This window comes from Eleutherodactylus coqui, chromosome 1, assembly GCF_035609145.1.
Source record: "Eleutherodactylus coqui strain aEleCoq1 chromosome 1, aEleCoq1.hap1, whole genome shotgun sequence".
Classification (NCBI taxonomy): Eukaryota; Metazoa; Chordata; class Amphibia; order Anura; family Eleutherodactylidae; genus Eleutherodactylus; species Eleutherodactylus coqui.
The window spans coordinates 95,834,721-95,853,889 of NC_089837.1; the positions used below are offsets into that span (position 1 = coordinate 95,834,721).

Consider the following 19,169-nt stretch of genomic DNA (forward strand, 5'->3'; position numbering starts at 1 on the left):
CCCACAGATAACTGGGACTATGGAGTCATCTGTGATCCTGTGAATCCTCCCTGTCACAGCACCATTTTGTTTGCACCATTATCCTGCTGGTGCATGTAAAGTGTTCGACTGTAACTGTTCTACAAGTAAATGAGCTCTACCGACCATTCCAGGTTTTGCTTTGAAACGTAATCCCTGTGTGTGGACTCTTTATTACCAATGTCTGGATTCACCGCACTGGACGGAACAGTGGCATCATGAGTGACAAAGGACTTAGGTAAACTGCATACTGGGTTACCCTGTGAAACTCCCCCAACAGTAACTTGGTCGGGTCCCATGCTACCTTCAGGGGAGGAGATGGTAGAGCTCCGTGACAAGGCTGCATTCTACCACGCTCAATTTCCTCAGCTGCGGCCCCCTCCTTGGACGCTGCAGGTCAAAGCTTATGGCGTCACAAACAGAATGATTCCTCCATGCCTGTTGTAAAAAGACATAGAAGTGCCTCCCCCATATTTCCAGACCCAGAGAAAGAGTTGTATGCCCGCATCTGAGTTTCTACGGATTTTCAGTTTTTCCAGCCCTCTGATAGTTACCGGAGAGACAAGGCTGACTACCTGCAGAAAAATGCAGCAAGAAGATAGAGATTCTTCACCTAAGTCCTATTCTTATGTATCCAGGATGCGTTATACCCTGAGACAGGGACAAGTTGAGCTGTTAGACTAAGTTGAGTTGCCTAATCTGCACTTTCTGACTGTTATTGAAGGAGACACTGTGGACCCACAAAATAGCACCCAAGCTTCTTCATCCTGTACTTTGGAGCCCGTAACACCAAAAAGAACTTATCCCTGTAATATAAGGAGCTGCAAGACCTGCTCACATGTACGGATAATGGACAGGATACAAATCCCCAACACACAACAGGACTATAGGATCCCTGGGACATTTACATGTTCTACATCCGATGTTGTATATTTGGACAAAACAGGACAAAAACTGAGAGCCAAGATGAGATCTCATCGCCACACAATTAGAGAGGGGAAGACTGAATTACCTATGGCAAAATATTTTTGTGGTCACGGACACAACATAGAGCAGATGAGAATTATACTGAAGGGCAACTTCAAGTTGCAGCATCACAAAAGAATTTGGGAGTATAAATTTATGGCCATTGATACCATCAAGAATGGAATGAACCTTGGAACAGGGTTCTTGCATCAGTGGAGAATATGAAAGGTCTGAAGGAGGTCAAGAGGGGTGTCTTTAAGAAGAGCACCCAGGGAGGTTGTGGAGACACCTGGGGGTTAGAGGGTCAGGGGATGACATTGTCTCTTCCCAAAGAGAGCACCCAGAAGGGGTGCTATTCCCAATAATTGTTTTACAGATTTGGTAAAAACTCATACATTAAAGGAGTTGTTCCATTTTCCTTGTTGGCAGGTCTGAAGGAGAGATCTCACATTTCTTTCACATTCCTTGTCACTGGACTAATTATTTACTGTTATGGTCGTCCTTCCCCGGTATTTATCTAAATGCTATTAATCCCAACATGTATGTGCCCTCTTACCCTCTGCCCCTGGTATTTATCTAGTGCAAATTAAGTTCATCATGTTTGTACCCTCCCATGTGATCATGTGTATTTATTAAATCCGTCTTTAGATTTGTTCCATTATGCCTGAGGAAGGACCCTGAGAGGTCCAAAAGCTCGCTATAACATCATGTATTTTTGTTAGCCATTAAAAGGTATCATATCGACAAGATTACTTGATTTGTCTTGTTGAGAACAATCACTGTTCCTACTGCCACGGCAATATATGTATAAAAATTTTAAGACTAACAGCATTTCCTCCTAACGCTTTCAGTTTTTTATGGGGTCCCGTCGTATTCCTGCTCGCACAGTTCTATTCGAGAGAGAGAAGAATGGCGTGACATACCGTATACCAGCACTCCTCTACATCCCACGTTGGTCAACGCTGTTGGCATTTGCAGAAGAGAGGCTTAGCGCTGATGATGCCCATGCCAATCTACTTGTGTTACGTCGTGGGATTCTTTACCACAGCTATGTAGAGGTCAGAAGGGTTCTGATTATAGAATACATATTGTCAATTTTTGCAAGTTTTTATGATATGTCATCTAATAGACAGTAGGAAGCTGCACTACTATTTTTTTGTTACATATTTGATATAATGCCCTCTGGTGCTCTTCTAATTCCCTCTCAGAACATTCAACTAATGTGTCCAGTGCCTGTGAGAAGAAGTTGCTTTTAGTGCGCTCAGCTTTATTAACCAGTCGGTACAATAACAAGATTCACTCTACTGCCTGTGTACAAGAGGATCCGGGTGCTGTAACTGAGCTACTGAGCATGTGTGACCACTTACATTGGACATTCAAGTTAAAGGGATGGGTACTGAGCCTGTAATGCCATTCTGAGTCACTGCACAGTATGCAGGGCTGATTGTTTACCAAAACACAATGGCTCCACGCACTAGCACAGCCAATTGCCGGGAGTGTTGGGTGTTCGACCCCACCGATCTGACATTGATGAATTAACCTGAGAATAGGTCCTCAATATTTTACCCATTTAACAGTGAAAGCAAACAGAATAAGAGCCATATTATATGCACTTTATACATGCACTCATGCTCTAATAGCCGGCTAAGATTGTATCTACAAAGACAGTACCTTGTATTTGTATGTGGCTAAATTGGTATTTGTATCTGGCTAAATCCCCATCAAGGTTAGATTCAAACTTAGAACTCCTGGACTGTAAGGCAGCAGTGCCAAGCCAACACTTGTCCTTTCTGCTCCAAACTAAAAGTTGTAATGGATTATCTGATCCAATTTAGCAAAAATTGGCCCACATTTATCACCTAGCAGTTCACGATGAGCAACCCTAATTTAGTAGTAAGTTACAGTAGTAAAGACGGAAATGGATCAGAACAACAATAAGAGTTTTTCCTGTTTCCATAGTAAGAAAAGGACGGATTTTGGAGATGTTTTTGAGGTGCAGGTGACATGAGTGTGCAAGGGATTGAATATAGGGAATGAAAGAAAGATTGGAGTTAAATATGACCCGTAAACAGCAAATGTACTGCCAAGGAGTTATGGTAGTACCACACCCTGAAAGGGAAATACCAGATTTAGATAGATAATAGATGGCAGAAAAACAAGCTGAGATTAATTGTCAAATAGAAAGAGAACAAAATGTTCAAGACAGTGGCCAGATAGGGTCCGGATAAAGAGAAAAGAAGAGAGAAGAGAGGATCTAGGAGTTGTCTAGCAGCATAACCACATGACAATGTGTATTTTGCGAGAAAAGTTTATTTTTTAACCCCTTAGTGACAAAGCCTGTTTGTGCCTTAAAGGGGTTGTCCCGCGCCGAAACGTTTTTTTTTTTTTCAACCCCCCCCCCCCGTTCGGCGCGAGACAACCCCGATGCAGGGACCTAAAGAAAGCTTACCGGAGCGCTTACCTTAATCCCCGCGCTCCGGTGACTTCTATACTTACCGGTGAAGATGGCCGCCGGGATCCTCTTCCTCCGTGGACCGCAGCTCTTCTGTGCGGTCCATTGCCGATTCCAGCCTCCTGATTGGCTGGAATCGGCACGTGACGGGGCGGAGCTACACGGAGCCGGCATCCTGCACGAGAGGCTCCATAGAAGAAAGCAGAAGACCCGGACTGCGCAAGCGCGGCTAATTTGGCCATTAGAGGCCGAAAATTAGTCGGCACCATGGAGACGAGGACGCCAGCAATGGAGCAGGTAAGTATAAAACTTTTTATAACTTCTGTATGGCTCATAATTAATGCACAATGTATATTACAAAGTGCATTAATATGGCCATACAGAAGTGTATAGACCCACTTGCTGCCGCGGGACAACCCCTTTAATGACCAGGACAAACTTTGGAAATCTGACGTCACTTTAACATAAAATAACTCTGTAAAGGTTTTGCATATCCAAGTGATTCTGTCATTGTTTTTTAACCACATGTTAGACTTCATTTGGGTGGTAAAAATAGGCCGATAGAATTTGCTTATATTTATTAAAAGCGCCAAAATTGGGAAACAAATTGTCACATTTTCAATTGCAAGATCTCAAATATATGCAAACATACTGTACAGATTTTTGATAAGACATACATTTCCATCTATTTACTTTATTCTGAATGCGCATTTGAAAAAATTAAAAAAAATTTTTTACCCATTTAGAAGACGGACATTTTGTTTTCCTACACCAAGCCAAGATTGCAAAGGCTCATAGGTGTCAGAATGATAGATACCCCCACGAATGACCCCATTTTAAAATATACCCCCTTTAATATATTCACTGAGTATTTTGACCCCATAGTTTCTTTTCAGGAGTTAATGCAATTTAGAGGAGAAAAAATAAAATGTCATATTTATGCAAATATGTCATTTTAAAGACAGGGTTTTTTTTCTATAGTGCACATGAAATGAGGATTTGCACCCCAAAATGGTTATCCCCGTTTGTCCTGTGTTCAAAAACATACCCATTGCGGCCCTAATATTATGTCCATATGCACAATGGGGCCCAAAGCTAGAGGAGCAGCTGGTGGTTTTCAGAACAGACATTTTGCTTGAAGGTGTTTTAGGCCCCATTGTGCACTTGTAGAGCCCTTAAGCAGCCAAAATGATGGAAAACCGCCACAAAAGACCCCATTTTGAAATCTAGACCCCTTAACAAAGTCATCTAGGGGTATACTGCGTATTTTGACCCCACAGTTTTTGAATGAATCTAAGCAAAGCAGAAGGAAAAAATTACGATTTTTGGTTTTTTTTGGCAATTGTGTCATTTTAAAAACAGTTTTTTTTGTACAGCACACACATGAATGAAGACTTTTACCCCAAAATGGATCTCCCTGTTTGTCCTGTGTTCAGAAACATACCCGTTGTGGCCCTAATATTATGTCCGTATGCACAACGGGGCCCAAGCTGAAAGGAGCATCAAACTTCAAATGCCTTTTTACTTTTACGTGATTGTCATTATTCATAGGATAGCAGCGAGCACATGACCAGAGATTGCTCACTGCGGCCCTTGGTCACTGATCCAGGCTCTCAGCTACCTTTAGTAGCCAGGAGCAAGAAGATTTTAAATTTCCCGGGCTCCATTTGCATACATAATTGGTATTTAAGTAGCTACTTAAATACCAATTAATTTTTTTTGCAAAATAATCGCTCAAAGCTGTCGCTCAAACTGTCTTTTCAGCGATCTTTGAGCGATTATCTTCTCATGTAAAAGGGCCTTACGTGAGCCTCTGTGACGTTGCCGACCCAACTCCCTTGTAGACATTGCTACAATATGTATTTATTTTAATTGAACTTTATTTTACATTTTTTATTAATCCCCTAGTAGAACTAGAACATGTTATCTCTTGAGCACTTGAACAATGCACTGCAGTATTTCTATATTGCAGTGTATTGTGTCTCTGCTTAATGCAGAAATTAATGGACCCCCTGTTAATGTGCTGGATACAACAATTTCTCATAAAAAATTATTCACTATACTACATTCACTGTAAAAAAAATTAAATTTAATTGGTAATCAACTAAAAATATGAGAACAAAAATCTTATAACAGAAAGAACCAGAACAAACAAAATATATATGTGGTTCCGCGCTCTTTATATGGATGGGATGTGTACACAAATTTCCTTTTTATGTTGAAAAAGAAGCACTTACTTCTTAGAGACCCCCCTTTTTTTGGATGAAAAGGCCTTAAGATATCTCCACCGGCGGGATGTCCAAGTCACAATCCTCCAGGATTAGCAAACACTAGTTTTATTAAACAAAAATACCATAACATACATAACAAATAGCCTACCCATGGTGACGATGCAAACGAGTTTCGGGACAAACAGCCCCTTTTTGAAGCATCCATCTATATATGATTCCCTTCCTTAAATACACTAGAGCATTCATATGCCGTCATGACATCACCACGCGATGACGAAACAACGCACAGCGTCTCTGTCAACTTTGTAAGTCTAGGGTTTTCCTACCTAGCAAATTAAAAACGGAATTTAGCTCCCCCTTATGAAAGATTTTGCTGAACAGCCAAGCGTCATCAGGAAGTTTGGGGTCAAATGACAACAGGAAACTCCAAAGAAGGTTTATAAGGCCTTAGTGTCTCCTGTTATAGATTCTCTGGTAAGATTGCAATACCCCACATGTAAAAAGAACAAGCCTTTGTGAAGCATATTGAGTTTCTTAATCATTATCAGTCCTCTCATAGTTTTGTGGGTACTCAACATGACACTTAGCGTTTTTAAGAATCACAGTCCTTGTGGTGGATATTTTTCTCACTCTCCCAACAACGCAGCAGTAAATGATCAGCTCCCACTGGCACCCCAGTCTGAACAGAAGGCTCCAGAGAATTACTGCACAGTTCAAATGACTCTGCCTTTTGCATAGGCTTCCAACCTTGTTCCACTCGCTCAGTCTTCCTTGCGCAGTTGACTTAATAACAGACAACAGGATAGGTGCCACCAGGGGCGTAACTATAGAGGATGCAGAGGATGCGGTTGCACCCGGGCCCAGGAGCCTTAGGGGGCCATAAGGCCTAGCTTCTCCATATAGGGAGCCCAGTACTATGAATAAAGCATTATAGTTGGGTGCCCCGTTCCAGGTTTTGCATTGGGGCCCAGAATCTTCAAGTTACGCCTCTGGGTGCCACATCTCACTTTTTATACTTCACTTTGCACAACCTCACACAACATGTTCTCTGATTTGCACAGGCTCTGCCCAGCACTGTGACCAATTGCAGAGCATTTCTCAGTTGTCACTGTGTCTGGGCTCAGAACTCATACACTCATCCACACGGGCCATAACAGTAGCTGTTAGAAATACTGAAGTACAAAATTAACCATAAAGCCTATAAATTCAGGTTAACAGTTTTTTCTGGAACAAACACATTTTTATCACCAAGGATCCTTAATCATAGCTATGATTAAGAACATGGTGTGCTCGAAATGCGTCAGATTCCTACATCCATTATTATGTATCTATGTGAATAACATGTAATTGGAACGATTCCAGTACTGGATTTACTTCATATAGGAAAATTATAGATGGGCACAGTCTAAAGGCCAAGGAAGCAATACAATGAAGTCCTGATATCTAAAATTAATGTATTTTACAGTGATAACATACAATTGTACATGAAGTGTTATTAACATAATAACATGATGGTTATTATACATTTATTTTCTTGAAGTTAAATGTATTGATAAAAATATCTAGAATTAAAGTCTTATTACGTCTTCCTGCAGTGGGAGGATATGTTTGCAGTGGAGAAAGCCCATTTGCCTGGACACCGCTCAATGAACCCTTGTCCGATCTATGATGACTTTACAGGACAGATCTTCCTTTTCTTCATTGCTATCCAGGGTAGGGTCACAGAATCCTACCAGATCATCACTGGCCATAATCTAGCAAGACTGTGTTATGTCACAAGCTTGGACCAAGGCAGAACGTGGAGTGATGTCACAGATTTGACTCAGAAGGTCATTGGAGAATCACTAAAAGGTACAAAGAAAATGGATAGATGAATATTCAATTTCAAAATTTTTTATAGCTTTTGAGTAACTTTCAAGAAAGTGATCACTTTTAGGACTCCACATAGTATATAGGTTTAGCAGTAAGTTTTCACAATTACGAGCAAATTTCCAGGACCAATTCATCTCTGCCATGGATTTAAGAGCATATATATATATATATATATATAACATGAATCACCCCATTTTAAAAACTGCACCTTTCAAAGTGTTTAAACCTGCATTTAGGAAGTTTTTTTTAACCCTTTAGTTTTTCACAGAAATTGAAACAGTACATCAGAAATTAGAACAGTTCATTTATCTCTTTGCAGATTTTCAATTAAAAATCCTTTTTTTCTATAAACACAGCAGGAGTTAGCAGTGAAATACAACAAAACGTTTATTACCTTAGTAACATAGTATGTAAGGCTGAAAAAAGACATATATCCATCCAGTTCAGGCTAAATTGATTCTGCAGTTTTTAAGAAGTGCCCCATCTGTGGACGTAAACTGCTGTTTGGGCAGATGGCATGGCTCTGAAAGGAAGGAGCGCTACATGGCTTTATCAATGCAGATTTTGCTGGAGTAAGTTTCAGATGCCATGTTGTGTTTGCAGTACCCCTGATGTACCAGTGTTTTTGAAATCCGCAAGATGTGACCCCATTTTAGAAATTAGACTCCTAAAGGAATTCATCGACTGGTGTTTTTTTTTTTTTACATTTTAATTTGAATTTAAAAATTCAAATTTTCCCAGTAATGTATAAGTTTAGCCCCAGATTCTTAATTTTTGCCAATAGGAAAAAAAGCACTCCATGATGTGTTAGCCAATTTCTCCTGAGCACAGAAATGCCCAGTAAGTGGATGTATATTGCTGTTTGGGCACATGGGAGGACTCAGAGGGGTCAGCATGTGTCTTCATGTATAAGTTGTGCGGAGTACATCAGGGTTAAACATAAAATAGTGGTTAAACACAATAGAATTTAAATTCCAGAGAAGTGTGGTATATTGTGAAGCAATCTTGTATGCACAGGCCTGCTTGTGTGGGACACGTTCCACAATGATAAATGGTGTTCTCCCTAATCCCTTGTCTGTAGCAGACTCTGCACCTTTTCTGGGTCCTTCCCTTCTTACTAGTAGAGGAAATTTCACTAGGAAAATGCTGCCCTGATACTATACATGTGACCTCACTTCCAGAAGTACTGAGCTTCCCTCTCCTTACTGGTCTCCAAATATTATGGACTTGATGACCTCCTCCTGGAATTCAAGGAAGGTGCCCCTTTGGCCCACACATTGATATAGCACATAGTCATTATAGAGTGTCACCTGTATGCTGTACAAAGCCAGTTTTATATACCACACCCTTGTTTTCAGCATTGCATTGTACGGCCCAAGTGTTTGAGCAAACAGGTCAATCCTATTGTAGTCAAGGACAGAGTCTGGTCTGAGGGTCTCTGTACTGGTACCTCTTACTGGGCAGGGGTTACTGCTATGGCTATGCATTGTGCTCAATATAAGGACATCCCTCTTGTCCTTATACTTGACACATCATACGTTGTCACTACACTGACTGACCAATCACTGGAACAGGACTGTTCCGATTGGTCGCCCAGCAGCAAGTAGTGATTAGCTGCTAACTATGTTAGCAGGCATCACTACAATGTTGATGTGATTGCCACCTTGGTGACATTTTAAACACAGGACATAAGTTTACATCCTGTTGCTTACATCTTGTGGCATTAAGGGGTTAATTTCTCTATTTTACTTCCTATTTGCAGAGTGGGCTACCTTTGCTTTGGGACCAGGACATGGTATCCAGCTAAAATTTGGTCGTCTCCTTTTACCTGCTTACACCTATCACATAGATTGCAGAGACTGCTTTGGGAAGCTCTGTCGTACTACACCACGAGCATTTGCCTTCCGCAGCGATGATCATGGGAAGACTTGGACATTTGGAGACCTAGTGCCAAACCTGGAAACAGTGGAATGCCAACTGGTGTCAGTGGATGAGGAAGATGGCAGCAATGTCTTGTATTGCAATGCCAGAAGCTCTTTAGGATTCAGAGTGCAAGCTTTGAGCTCCGATAATGGTATTTTCTTCCAGCAAGGGCAACTAGTGGAAAAATTGGTTGAGACACCTAGTGGATGCCATGGCAGTGTAATTGGTTTTCCTGCTCCACTAAAATTTTCCTCAAGACCTAATGCTCAAAATGTACTTTTGCAGCAGTTCATGAACGCAATTAGTCTAGCTAAGACATCGAACATAGGAACTAACATTGGAACTAAAGGAGTAAATCCGTTTTTTCAAAAAAGTGGAAACAATCTAGAACGCTATCAGTTAGATAGAAAGAGCAATATCTGTAAAGCAAGGCTTCACAAACCGACAAAAGGGCAGACAATTGGCATGGACAGTAGAGATAATATGGTGCAGTCATCATTAATAAACTTACAAGTACAAAGAAGTCTTTCAAAGACTGACTACCAATTCCAGTTACCTACTTGGGTCTTGTACTCGCATCCAACTAGTGCTCAAAACCGTGTGAATCTGGGTGTTTACCTCAGTCCCTATCCTAAAGATTCTGATAGCTGGACCAGCCCTTGGATTATCTATGAAGGACCGAGCGCCTACTCTGACCTAGCATATATAGAGATACAATCTGGAGAACTTGGAGCAATGAAGACTGCACCAATAATTGTTTTTGGTTGTCTTTATGAAAATGGTATAAAATCTCCCTATGAGCAGATATCATTCAGCATGTTTACACTATACGAAGTTATCCAGAACTTGCCCCCCAACTCTGCCTTTCTCCATCCATCATCGAAACAAGATGGTATAAAAAGAATTTGTTCAACATCTTAAAAGACTCTGAGAATGATAATGGCAAAGTCTTACCTCTCAAAGGGGTCAGAGAGGTTATAGTTTTGCTTAAAGAGAGCACCTAGAAGGTGTGAGGAGACTTAAAAGGCCATGCATGCTCTTCTCCTTAAAGACAAACTATAACCTCCCTGACTTGCATCATAAACCCCTCACCCAGCCAAGCCAGTAACCTACTACACACTGATGAAAGGCAAAAACCCTGAAGCAGTCTGTCTGTACATGGTCATCTTTTCCTTCGGGAGAAGACTTTGGCTTTGTCTTATATCTCCAGTCATTTTGACAAGGCCTGGCTTTAACTTGCAGGAATGCTGCCTTCCAATTGGTGGCGCTGTAGAGGCATTGTTCCAGCGGACCAACTGTTCTCTGAACAGTTGATGCACAAGCCCCACTTGATTCCTTATATTAGGGAGCATTGGTTAAATAGATAACGATTGTTGACTCCTGCCATTATTGTTTCCATGCACAAATATGGTGGTTTTAAACAACAATCATCCATGGGATGTCGGATGGCTACTACTGGTCAACAAACACAAAAAATACTTTAGCTCACATACTTTTTTCTGGTCACAGTGTCCACACAGCAGTCCAAAAATTGCATTAACAATCTGCGAGAAACACAAAACGATCTGTAAAATATTGCTCATTGCCAAAAGAATGAAGAAGCTGGAATGCCATGTCTCAATGTAAGGAGGATCGATACAGACACCAATCCAGCTGGACGTATCTGGAGTCATGACCTCTGAGCTACAAGACAGAAAAGAAAGGGTTGTCTATTAAATGCACATTTATATTCATGTTATATGTGTTTGAATGCTGCTAACCTTCAAAGACATTATTGACACCAAGCTTCTGCAGATCAAATATATAGTACTAGATTATAAACCAGTAGTGGTCAGGATGGAAAAATATATATATGGTTCTACACACATTGACTGAAGTGATGCCATAAAATATTTTTGAAATCAGCATGGACCAAGGTCCCTATCCTCCATTCATTTGCATTTCAGTTTATCTACATATCTGGATGCACCAAAACTCAAAGTCTGTATGTTTATAATGTAAAATGTAATTAAAAAGGCTCTTAGTCTCCTATAAGTATTATGTTCTTTCTTCTATTTATTGCATAAGTAAGGCCGGCTTCACATCTGTGTCAGAACCTCCGACCAGAGGTTATATATCGCTGATCCTGGCTGGAAATACATGCAGTGCTTATCCTTTCGTCCAAAGCCCAGGCAGCTGGACAGAAAGCAGGCGGACCCCATTATAGTCAATGGAGTCCACCCAGCACTGTTCAGTTCCATCCGGAGACAGAACCGTTGGACTGTGGGGATTCTCTTTCCCGAACGGAGCAGGAAAGCAAAAGGCCCAACGCAGATGTGAAACCACCCTAAGGGGTTAAGGCCACGGGCAAAATATGATTTAAGATCCGCAGCGGATCTCCCGCATGCGGAAGAGCAACCCATAGATAAATACCCGCGGATGGTCAATAAAAGGCATTTTAAAAAAAATGGAGCATGAAAAAATCTGGACCATGCTCCATTTTCGTGCGGGTCTCCCGCAGGGACGGCTCCCGCGGGCTTCTATTGAAGCCTATGGAAGCCGTCCGGATCCGCGGGAGACCTAAAATAGGAATTTAAAAGTATTTACCCATCCGGAGCGGACCGCGAAGGTCTTCTCTTCCTCACGGCCGCATCTTTGTTGCTTCGGCTCGGCGGATGTGCCCGGCGCATGCGCGCGGCACGTCGACGACGTGCCGCCGGCGTGTCGAATTCATCCGCCGGCCGAAAAAGAAGATCCGGCCGTGAGGAACAGCTGACCTTCCCCGCCCGCGCCGGATAGGTAAATGCTTTTAAATTCTTATTTTCAGCGCCCATGTCCGCGGGGCAGGAGGGACCCGCTGCAGATTCTACATTGAGAATCTGCAGCGGATCTTATTTTCCCCGTGGACATGAGGCCTAAGGGATGCATATTTCTGTAATCCAAGGTTATGTGCAGAACATGTCACCAGCACAATTTATTCTCAGTCTTTTGAGCATCTGCCATTTTGCACAGGTTGCTAGTTCAAATCTTAAGGCCCTTTTACACGCAATGATTATTGTTCAAAATTCGTCCAAACGACAGAAAATGAGTGATAACCGTTACATGTAAACGCGGGCCTTATGGAGTTTGTTTGAACAATGGATTTTGGTTCACTTAATATTCATCATTCAGCCACTGAAAGACTGAGCAAATACATTCCATTTGAATGCATTTTGCTCATCTTTCAAAGGACTGCAGGATGTTCTCCTGGCAGCAGGTCTACACTAGCCATGAGGAAAGCAATGGAGTACGGAGGCAGCTGGACATGTGTTTAAACACACACTAGGCTCTGTAAACAACTCCTGCTGGTCCTTTTACATGCAAATGAAGATGATAAAGTGTTAATGGTCATTAACAATTGCAAATACAATGCTAAATCTTTTATTCGTTTAAAAGATTATCTTTGCATGTAAAAGGGTCTTTATATAGGTGCACACAATTAAATATATTGCAACTTACGTATTGTTTAAGATTTTAAGCTTAGGATAGCCCCAATTTTGTGTTGCTCCTTCATTCTCCTGATACAAGCAGTAGGGACCACTGAATAACCCAGCGATAGAGACTAACAGAGAGATTGCAGCTCCAAGCAAAGCCACAAAGGAAGAAATACCCAATAGGAACATCTGAAAGAAGAAAATAAAGTCATGCACTTTCTTGATGGAGTTGTCCTACTTCTAACTATTGGTAATTTATCCTCAGGAGAGGTTATCAATAGCAGATTGGTAAAAGTCTACTGACTGGGATGCCCTGGCAATCAGCTGTTCTCTTATGTCAGTGTCATTGTGTACTGAGCTGTTTTGCTAAAGAAAGCAGACAGCTCTGTACTTTGCACAGTGACCCAAGTTGGTACTGCTGACTGGCTGAGTTACATTCACAATAGGACTAAGTCTGCAGTACCATCCCAGGCCACTATGCAATGTGCAGAGCTGTCTGCTTGCTGCAGCAAAACAGCTGATTACACAATGACACCGACCCTTTGGAGAACAGTTCATCCCTGGGGTTTGAGTTGGTACACCCCTGCCGATTTGCTATGGATGACCTGTCTTTAGGATAGGCCATCAATAGCTAGAAGTGGGCTAACTCCTTTAAGGTACTCGAAAACATTAGGCAATGGTCTGGTATTCCTAAAAGATCCTGTATATTTCCATTATTCGGCTTCCACTTTGGAGACTAACAATGAAAATGCTAAAACTGCCAGAATTGACACATGCCAGAGCCAAACGGTTCTGAATGGACCCCCTTATTACAATGTCAGTCCCATTGAAGATGAATGGAGGGGGTGCAGAAGAGAGTGGGACATCCCACCCATGAATAGCCGATAGGAGTCAATTTTGAGATAGCTCCTTAAAGGTGTTTGGAAATTAGGTTTACCTCCCCTTACAAGTAATGGAATTCATCAGGTGATCTCAAAATTTTCCCTACCACTTACATCATAACAACGTGGTCCACTGCAAGACAATCTTCTCATTTTAAACCCCGTGGTTGTGATTTGTATACTGGCCAGAAGCACCTAAGAAAGAAATTATAATAATAGTAATCAACCTGTCTATAAATTATGTAGTCAAGAGATTCAAGCTAACACATAGCTCACAGATCTGTTCCTACAATGTGGAGGAATCAACTGAGATTAAAAGTTAAAAAGGACTGAAATGCAATTCTACACACAGTCCATGGACAAGAGTCAGCCATTTTTCTGAACGCAGACACAAAAAATAAAGGTGCAATTTTTTTAGTTCTTCTGCAGCGAGCCACACGTAGGAGGTATTAGGCAGTGAGGGAAAATGAGATGGTAGTCACAGTGGCTCTGCTGCTCCTCCCAGCAGAGTGGAAAAGATGCCGACTACACCAGTGGTAAAAATATTAAAATAAAATTATAAAAATAGGCAGTTGTTATAGCCTGCTACCCATGGAGTCGGATAGGGGAAGATGTTGGTTTCTCGTGACGCCAGTCTGTATATGCGTAGGTACCCATTCCAGACAAAAATAATAAACAATAATGAGGATAGTAGTCCTTGGTCTCCTGTAGTGTCATGTGATACCTCAGTGCAGTATGTCGATGATGGGAAGAAACTTCAGGAAGCAGACTTGAGATGATGAAAATAATTTAACTCTTTATTGCAGGGAGAGAGGGTACTTGTCTTCTCAATTACATTGCATTCAATTGAGGTAGATGATGAACTTGCATTACATTTGCAGACATCGATTATTTCTGAACTGTTCTCAGGGCACGGTTATAAGAAATTATACTTGTATACTTCCAGCCTTTCTCCCTGACTTTGACTTTTACTTTAAAGATGACTTGCTAACTTGATTTCCTTGCTCTCTTCCTCTTTTCTCTCTCTCCACTGCTAACACTCCAACATAACTTTGCTTTAGGTACTCACTCTTAGCTGTTCTAACTTCCCAATGCACTGGCTCTGTGAGGATTCTCAGAGTCTTTCTCCTTCTCCCCGGTCTCCATCAGACTCTTTTGAGCTGGCTAGACTGCTAGAATAGACTGACTGACTTTCTACCTTTTATATCTTTCTCCTCAATCAATCCTAAACTTGGGTATATATCTCTATCCAATCCCAGGCTAGCTAGGGGTAATTGACAGGTGTGAGAGCAGGTTGGGGTGTATTCTGTAAATGTGCCCATCTTTCACTTTTCTGCCAAACAATGATTTTATGTTCGGCATAAAATCCATAGTTCAGCAGAAGAGCTGATAGCAAGGATTCACGCTGTGTCCTCTGTGGGGAGCGCTGATAACATTGTCTCGGCTGTCAGTCCCGGGGCAGGACAAAGGGAATGTATTTAGAAAAAGAGACCACCCACTGTTCTATGAATATAGCTCCAGGCAGCTCACAGGCGTTAATAAGCTACTAATTGGCATTAGTACCAATTTGTAGTTTATGCAAAGTTAATGCTCAAAAGTAACCTTTTGAGCGATCATCTTTGTGTGTAAATGGGCCCTTAGTATGACACAGCAGCCATTCAGGCTGAACAATCATCCATATAATACAAGGATGGGCCTAACAAGATTTGCTCATACAAAGAGCCTCTACATTCTGGAAATAGAAGGGGTATCAAGCAGAGAATTCCTCTCAATGATGTCTATAGGGCATATGTACAGGTGTTGCATACATGAGACTACCCCTTTAAGGCTATTTCCAAAATTACTTCATTTTTTATGTTTGATACATTGCCACAATTAAAAAAAAAAGGTTGCTAAAGTGGACCTTCTCCTGTCTGCACATTTGGAACCTGGCCCCGCTGCTCACTAGCTGAGATTTGGAGTCTTCCAGTGTCTGGGCAAATAAATCCTATTGCAACTGTATTTCTTAAGAAGATCGTATCCATAGTATCTGAACTGTGGAATGTTTATATAAATTTGCCTACAGTAAACTGTGGCTAGTCTAGGTTACTATGTCACAGTCTACTAACAATGGTGGTTGGATGAGTTTTTATTATTACAGGTGCAGGACCTTAACATCAAAAATTTAACACAATTACAATGATTATACAATCACAGAGTTACACATAAAGTTAAAGGGGTTGTCCAATTGTAAATTGTTGATAACCTATCTACAGGATAAGTCATTAGTAGTAGATTGGCAGAGGTTTGTTGCCCAGGACCCCCACCGATCAGCTATTCATTGAAATGCATGGTATCTTGGCCTGCAATCGCAAGTCTGGCCACTGCAGTGAGAACAGAGCTGTCTGCTTCCTGCAGAAATCAGCTCAGTTCATGAGTGCCCTGGATTATTAAAAACCTGATCAGCAGGGGTCCCAGACAACAGACCCTCACTGATCTGTTATTGATGACAATAGTCCATCAATAGCTTATTACTGGACAACTCCTTTAACAAACATGTCAACCAATGAGAAGAGGGAACTGGACATTATTCAGTTACATACCATAACCCCTCCTGCCCAAACTCCTGACAGGAACGTAGCATAGCTGTTGATCTGCTTTCTTCGTAAATATGACCCATCAAGGTTGGGGAAGAGAAGGAAAAGGTTTGCCATAATAGAGAGTATAGCCAGTAACATTAGTGAGAGTCCAGTACAGCGGGCACACTTGCCTACACACATTCTCCTAGAAGAAGGCTTACAGTAAGTACACATATACATAAAATACAACATGCAAAGAAAAGGTTATTAAAAATGTATGTATAGGGTTCTGTCCACATTCGCACTGTGGCTTCTATGTAGAATGCTCTACTGGTTCCAATGAATGTCATTGGCTTAAAACCTCTTTACACAATACAATCATTCTGCACATACTCAATTATTGTTCAATGCAAATGAATGCCAAGTATGCAATATACAATCATTGCTTCACCGCTGGTTGCATGTCCGTTCCAATTTATCTTGCCATGTAAAAGGGTGTTTATAATATTGTTCATCAGTCTTCACCAAGGTGTCTGATGTTCCAATGGGAAAAGTAGCATACAGCATTGTTTTTATGTATAAATGACAATCTTAGATAGAGGCTCCAACAAAGTTATGAAGATTACCTAAATGATACTCCCAGCATATGGGCTTTATTGTTCCAAAAGTCTTATCTGAGGCTTTACTTCACTGTGCAAAAAAAAGGTTGTTTTACTACTTTTATGATGCATTTGCTTCTCTATAATAAAATAAAATAAATAGTGCTAAAATATTCTACAATTGCTAGTAAATGTATGCTCATTTATGAACCCCATAGTAATGCAATAACTGGCAATAACAAAGATCAGCTAAGGCCAGCTTCACACAGGCATATTTGCGTGCACAAAATTTGCAATATGCCAAGAATAGAACCCATTGACTTCAATGTGTTTCTGCACTTTTCTATATTTTGCTCTGTTTTTTCTGCATACTTTTGCATCAAAGATTCCCATAGAAGTCAATGGGGGGGGGTGCGCAAATGCACACGCAATCCGCAAGGAGATGCGTGAAACACTGCAGAATTCCACTGGAAAAAGAACACATCTGGAACTCATTAGCCATTTAAATCGGTACTTCTTTGTGATTTATGCCTCAGTTAATTAGTGCACAGCAGTAAAGAATATAGAAATTTTAGAATAAGAGTAGTTAAACTTAATTGGAAAAAGTTTAAGAAAGTTTAATAAAAGCTTAACACTTAAAAAAGTTGCAGACGTAAAAAAATAAATAAATAAACACCCCCGAAAAGTTTTGCATTTAAAAAAAAAAAATTCTAAAAGTAAAAAAACCTGTACTAAACACATACTATACCTATTCAAAGTCTTCATAATCATTAATTAAAATGTTATATATAGTACATTTTGAAACAGAAAAAAAAACCTCATCCACCACAATATAAAAACAACATTATAACCACTAGAATGTGCCAGTCTAAAGGCCAACAGTTCCTTGATCCATGAGGGAATAAGACGCCTTCGCATTTTGACTAGTAAATTCAGCAGTAAATCTCCTTTGATGCTTAATCAGCTACATAGTCAGGACAAAAAACCATATCCAGCATCCAGGCAATCATCATAATTAACTAAAATATAGAAATGTAAATAAAGTGATCTAGTTCTCCTTACTATGGATTAGATTATCAGAGTGGTATGAAACATTCCTTGATTATATATTACATGAAATATTAGAAAAACTCACCTTTCTAGAAATTTAGGATTCTAAGGCTTTGTTCCAACAAAATACTAGAAGGATGGTCCGATGTAAATCAAGATCATTCTATTCTCAGGAACTTCCTCTTGCTCTTTAATATATAAAGCCTGACAACACCACAAGTTCCTAATTTTAGCCCAGAAAGAGGAATTCTTAAAATGTAGAGATGACAAGGAAATACTGTATACCTAACATGGTAAACTTAAGTGATCACAAGTCTGTATTAGAAAATAGAATGTGCTGCTAGAGATGGATTCATATATACTGTACATTGAACGGCTACTTTATTACACACACTGACCCTTTCATGATTGGAGCCTCAGGATTCCAAAATACAGCATAACATTAAGCAAGTTTTCTCTCGATCATTTTCAGTGAGGATCCACATTAGAATGGAAAAATGAAACGATCTGAGCAACTTCCAATGAGGCCTGAAATTGATGCTAGACTTACCAGAAATTCAACAACTGCTAACCAGAATCTAGCATAAGCAGCATGAATTGATGAACCCTGAATCCAATATTATGAGCACCTAATGAAATCTATGCCAGGTTCCTGCTTCAATGGCGGGGATCAGAGATAACTCTGATCCCAGCTGTTTAACCAACTAGGTGCCACTGTCAATAGCAACCATGGCAACCAGGCCCCTTCAACCTCTGTGACACAGTCACTGAGAATCAATAGGTTTCTGGCCTAACAAGGGCTTCCAAACCTTCCATGGTTGAATGTCGATTAGGCTATGGTGTTGTTATGTTCATGTGGGCAAGTGAGCCCGCACAAAATATAGCCTGGTTAGGGAACACCAGGTGAAACAACTACTGATTAACACCTCTCCCTATCTTCTGCAAAGGTAGATGACCAAGGACCTACCTGAGCGGGAACAATGCCCCAATAGGGGGCGGCCCAGTGGTCTTCTGATCTGGGCCTTTGCTGCTCCTAGGAACCCACACACCCAGGCTAGGACGCATACACATGCCCCCACCGACAGGGACAACTGGACAGCATAAGAAGACACACAGAGCTAAATAACACCATACAGCAGCCAATACGCAAACACTAGTAGCAGATGT

At 40.9% G+C, this 19,169-nt stretch overlaps 1 protein-coding gene across 1 annotated transcript; it reads left to right on the top strand.

Annotated features, from left to right (window-relative positions):
• The first annotated feature begins 1,841 nt into the window (after positions 1 to 1,841).
• Positions 1,842 to 10,383, top strand: LOC136623689 (sialidase-4-like). Its single transcript, XM_066598202.1, has 4 exons — positions 1,842 to 2,042; positions 7,263 to 7,518; positions 9,302 to 9,860; positions 9,939 to 10,383. The coding sequence occupies exons 1-4, from the start codon at positions 1,842 to 1,844 to the stop codon at positions 10,381 to 10,383; spliced, it is 1,461 nt and encodes a 486-aa protein (XP_066454299.1).
• The last annotated feature ends 8,786 nt before the right edge of the window (positions 10,384 to 19,169 follow it).

What these genes read in the sequence shown, in the direction of transcription:
- LOC136623689 (XM_066598202.1), top strand. Translation starts at nt 1,842, where the DNA reads ATGGGGTCCCGTCGTATTCCTGCTCGCACAGTTCTATTCGAGAGAGAG. An exon ending in CATTGGAGAATCACTAAAAG is followed by an intron (nt 7,519 to 9,301) that starts GTACAAAGAAAA and finishes TCCTATTTGCAG; the next exon opens with AGTGGGCTACCTTTGCTTTG. An exon ending in AACAATCTAGAACGCTATCA is followed by an intron (nt 9,861 to 9,938) that starts GTTAGATAGAAA and finishes CATGGACAGTAG; the next exon opens with AGATAATATGGTGCAGTCAT.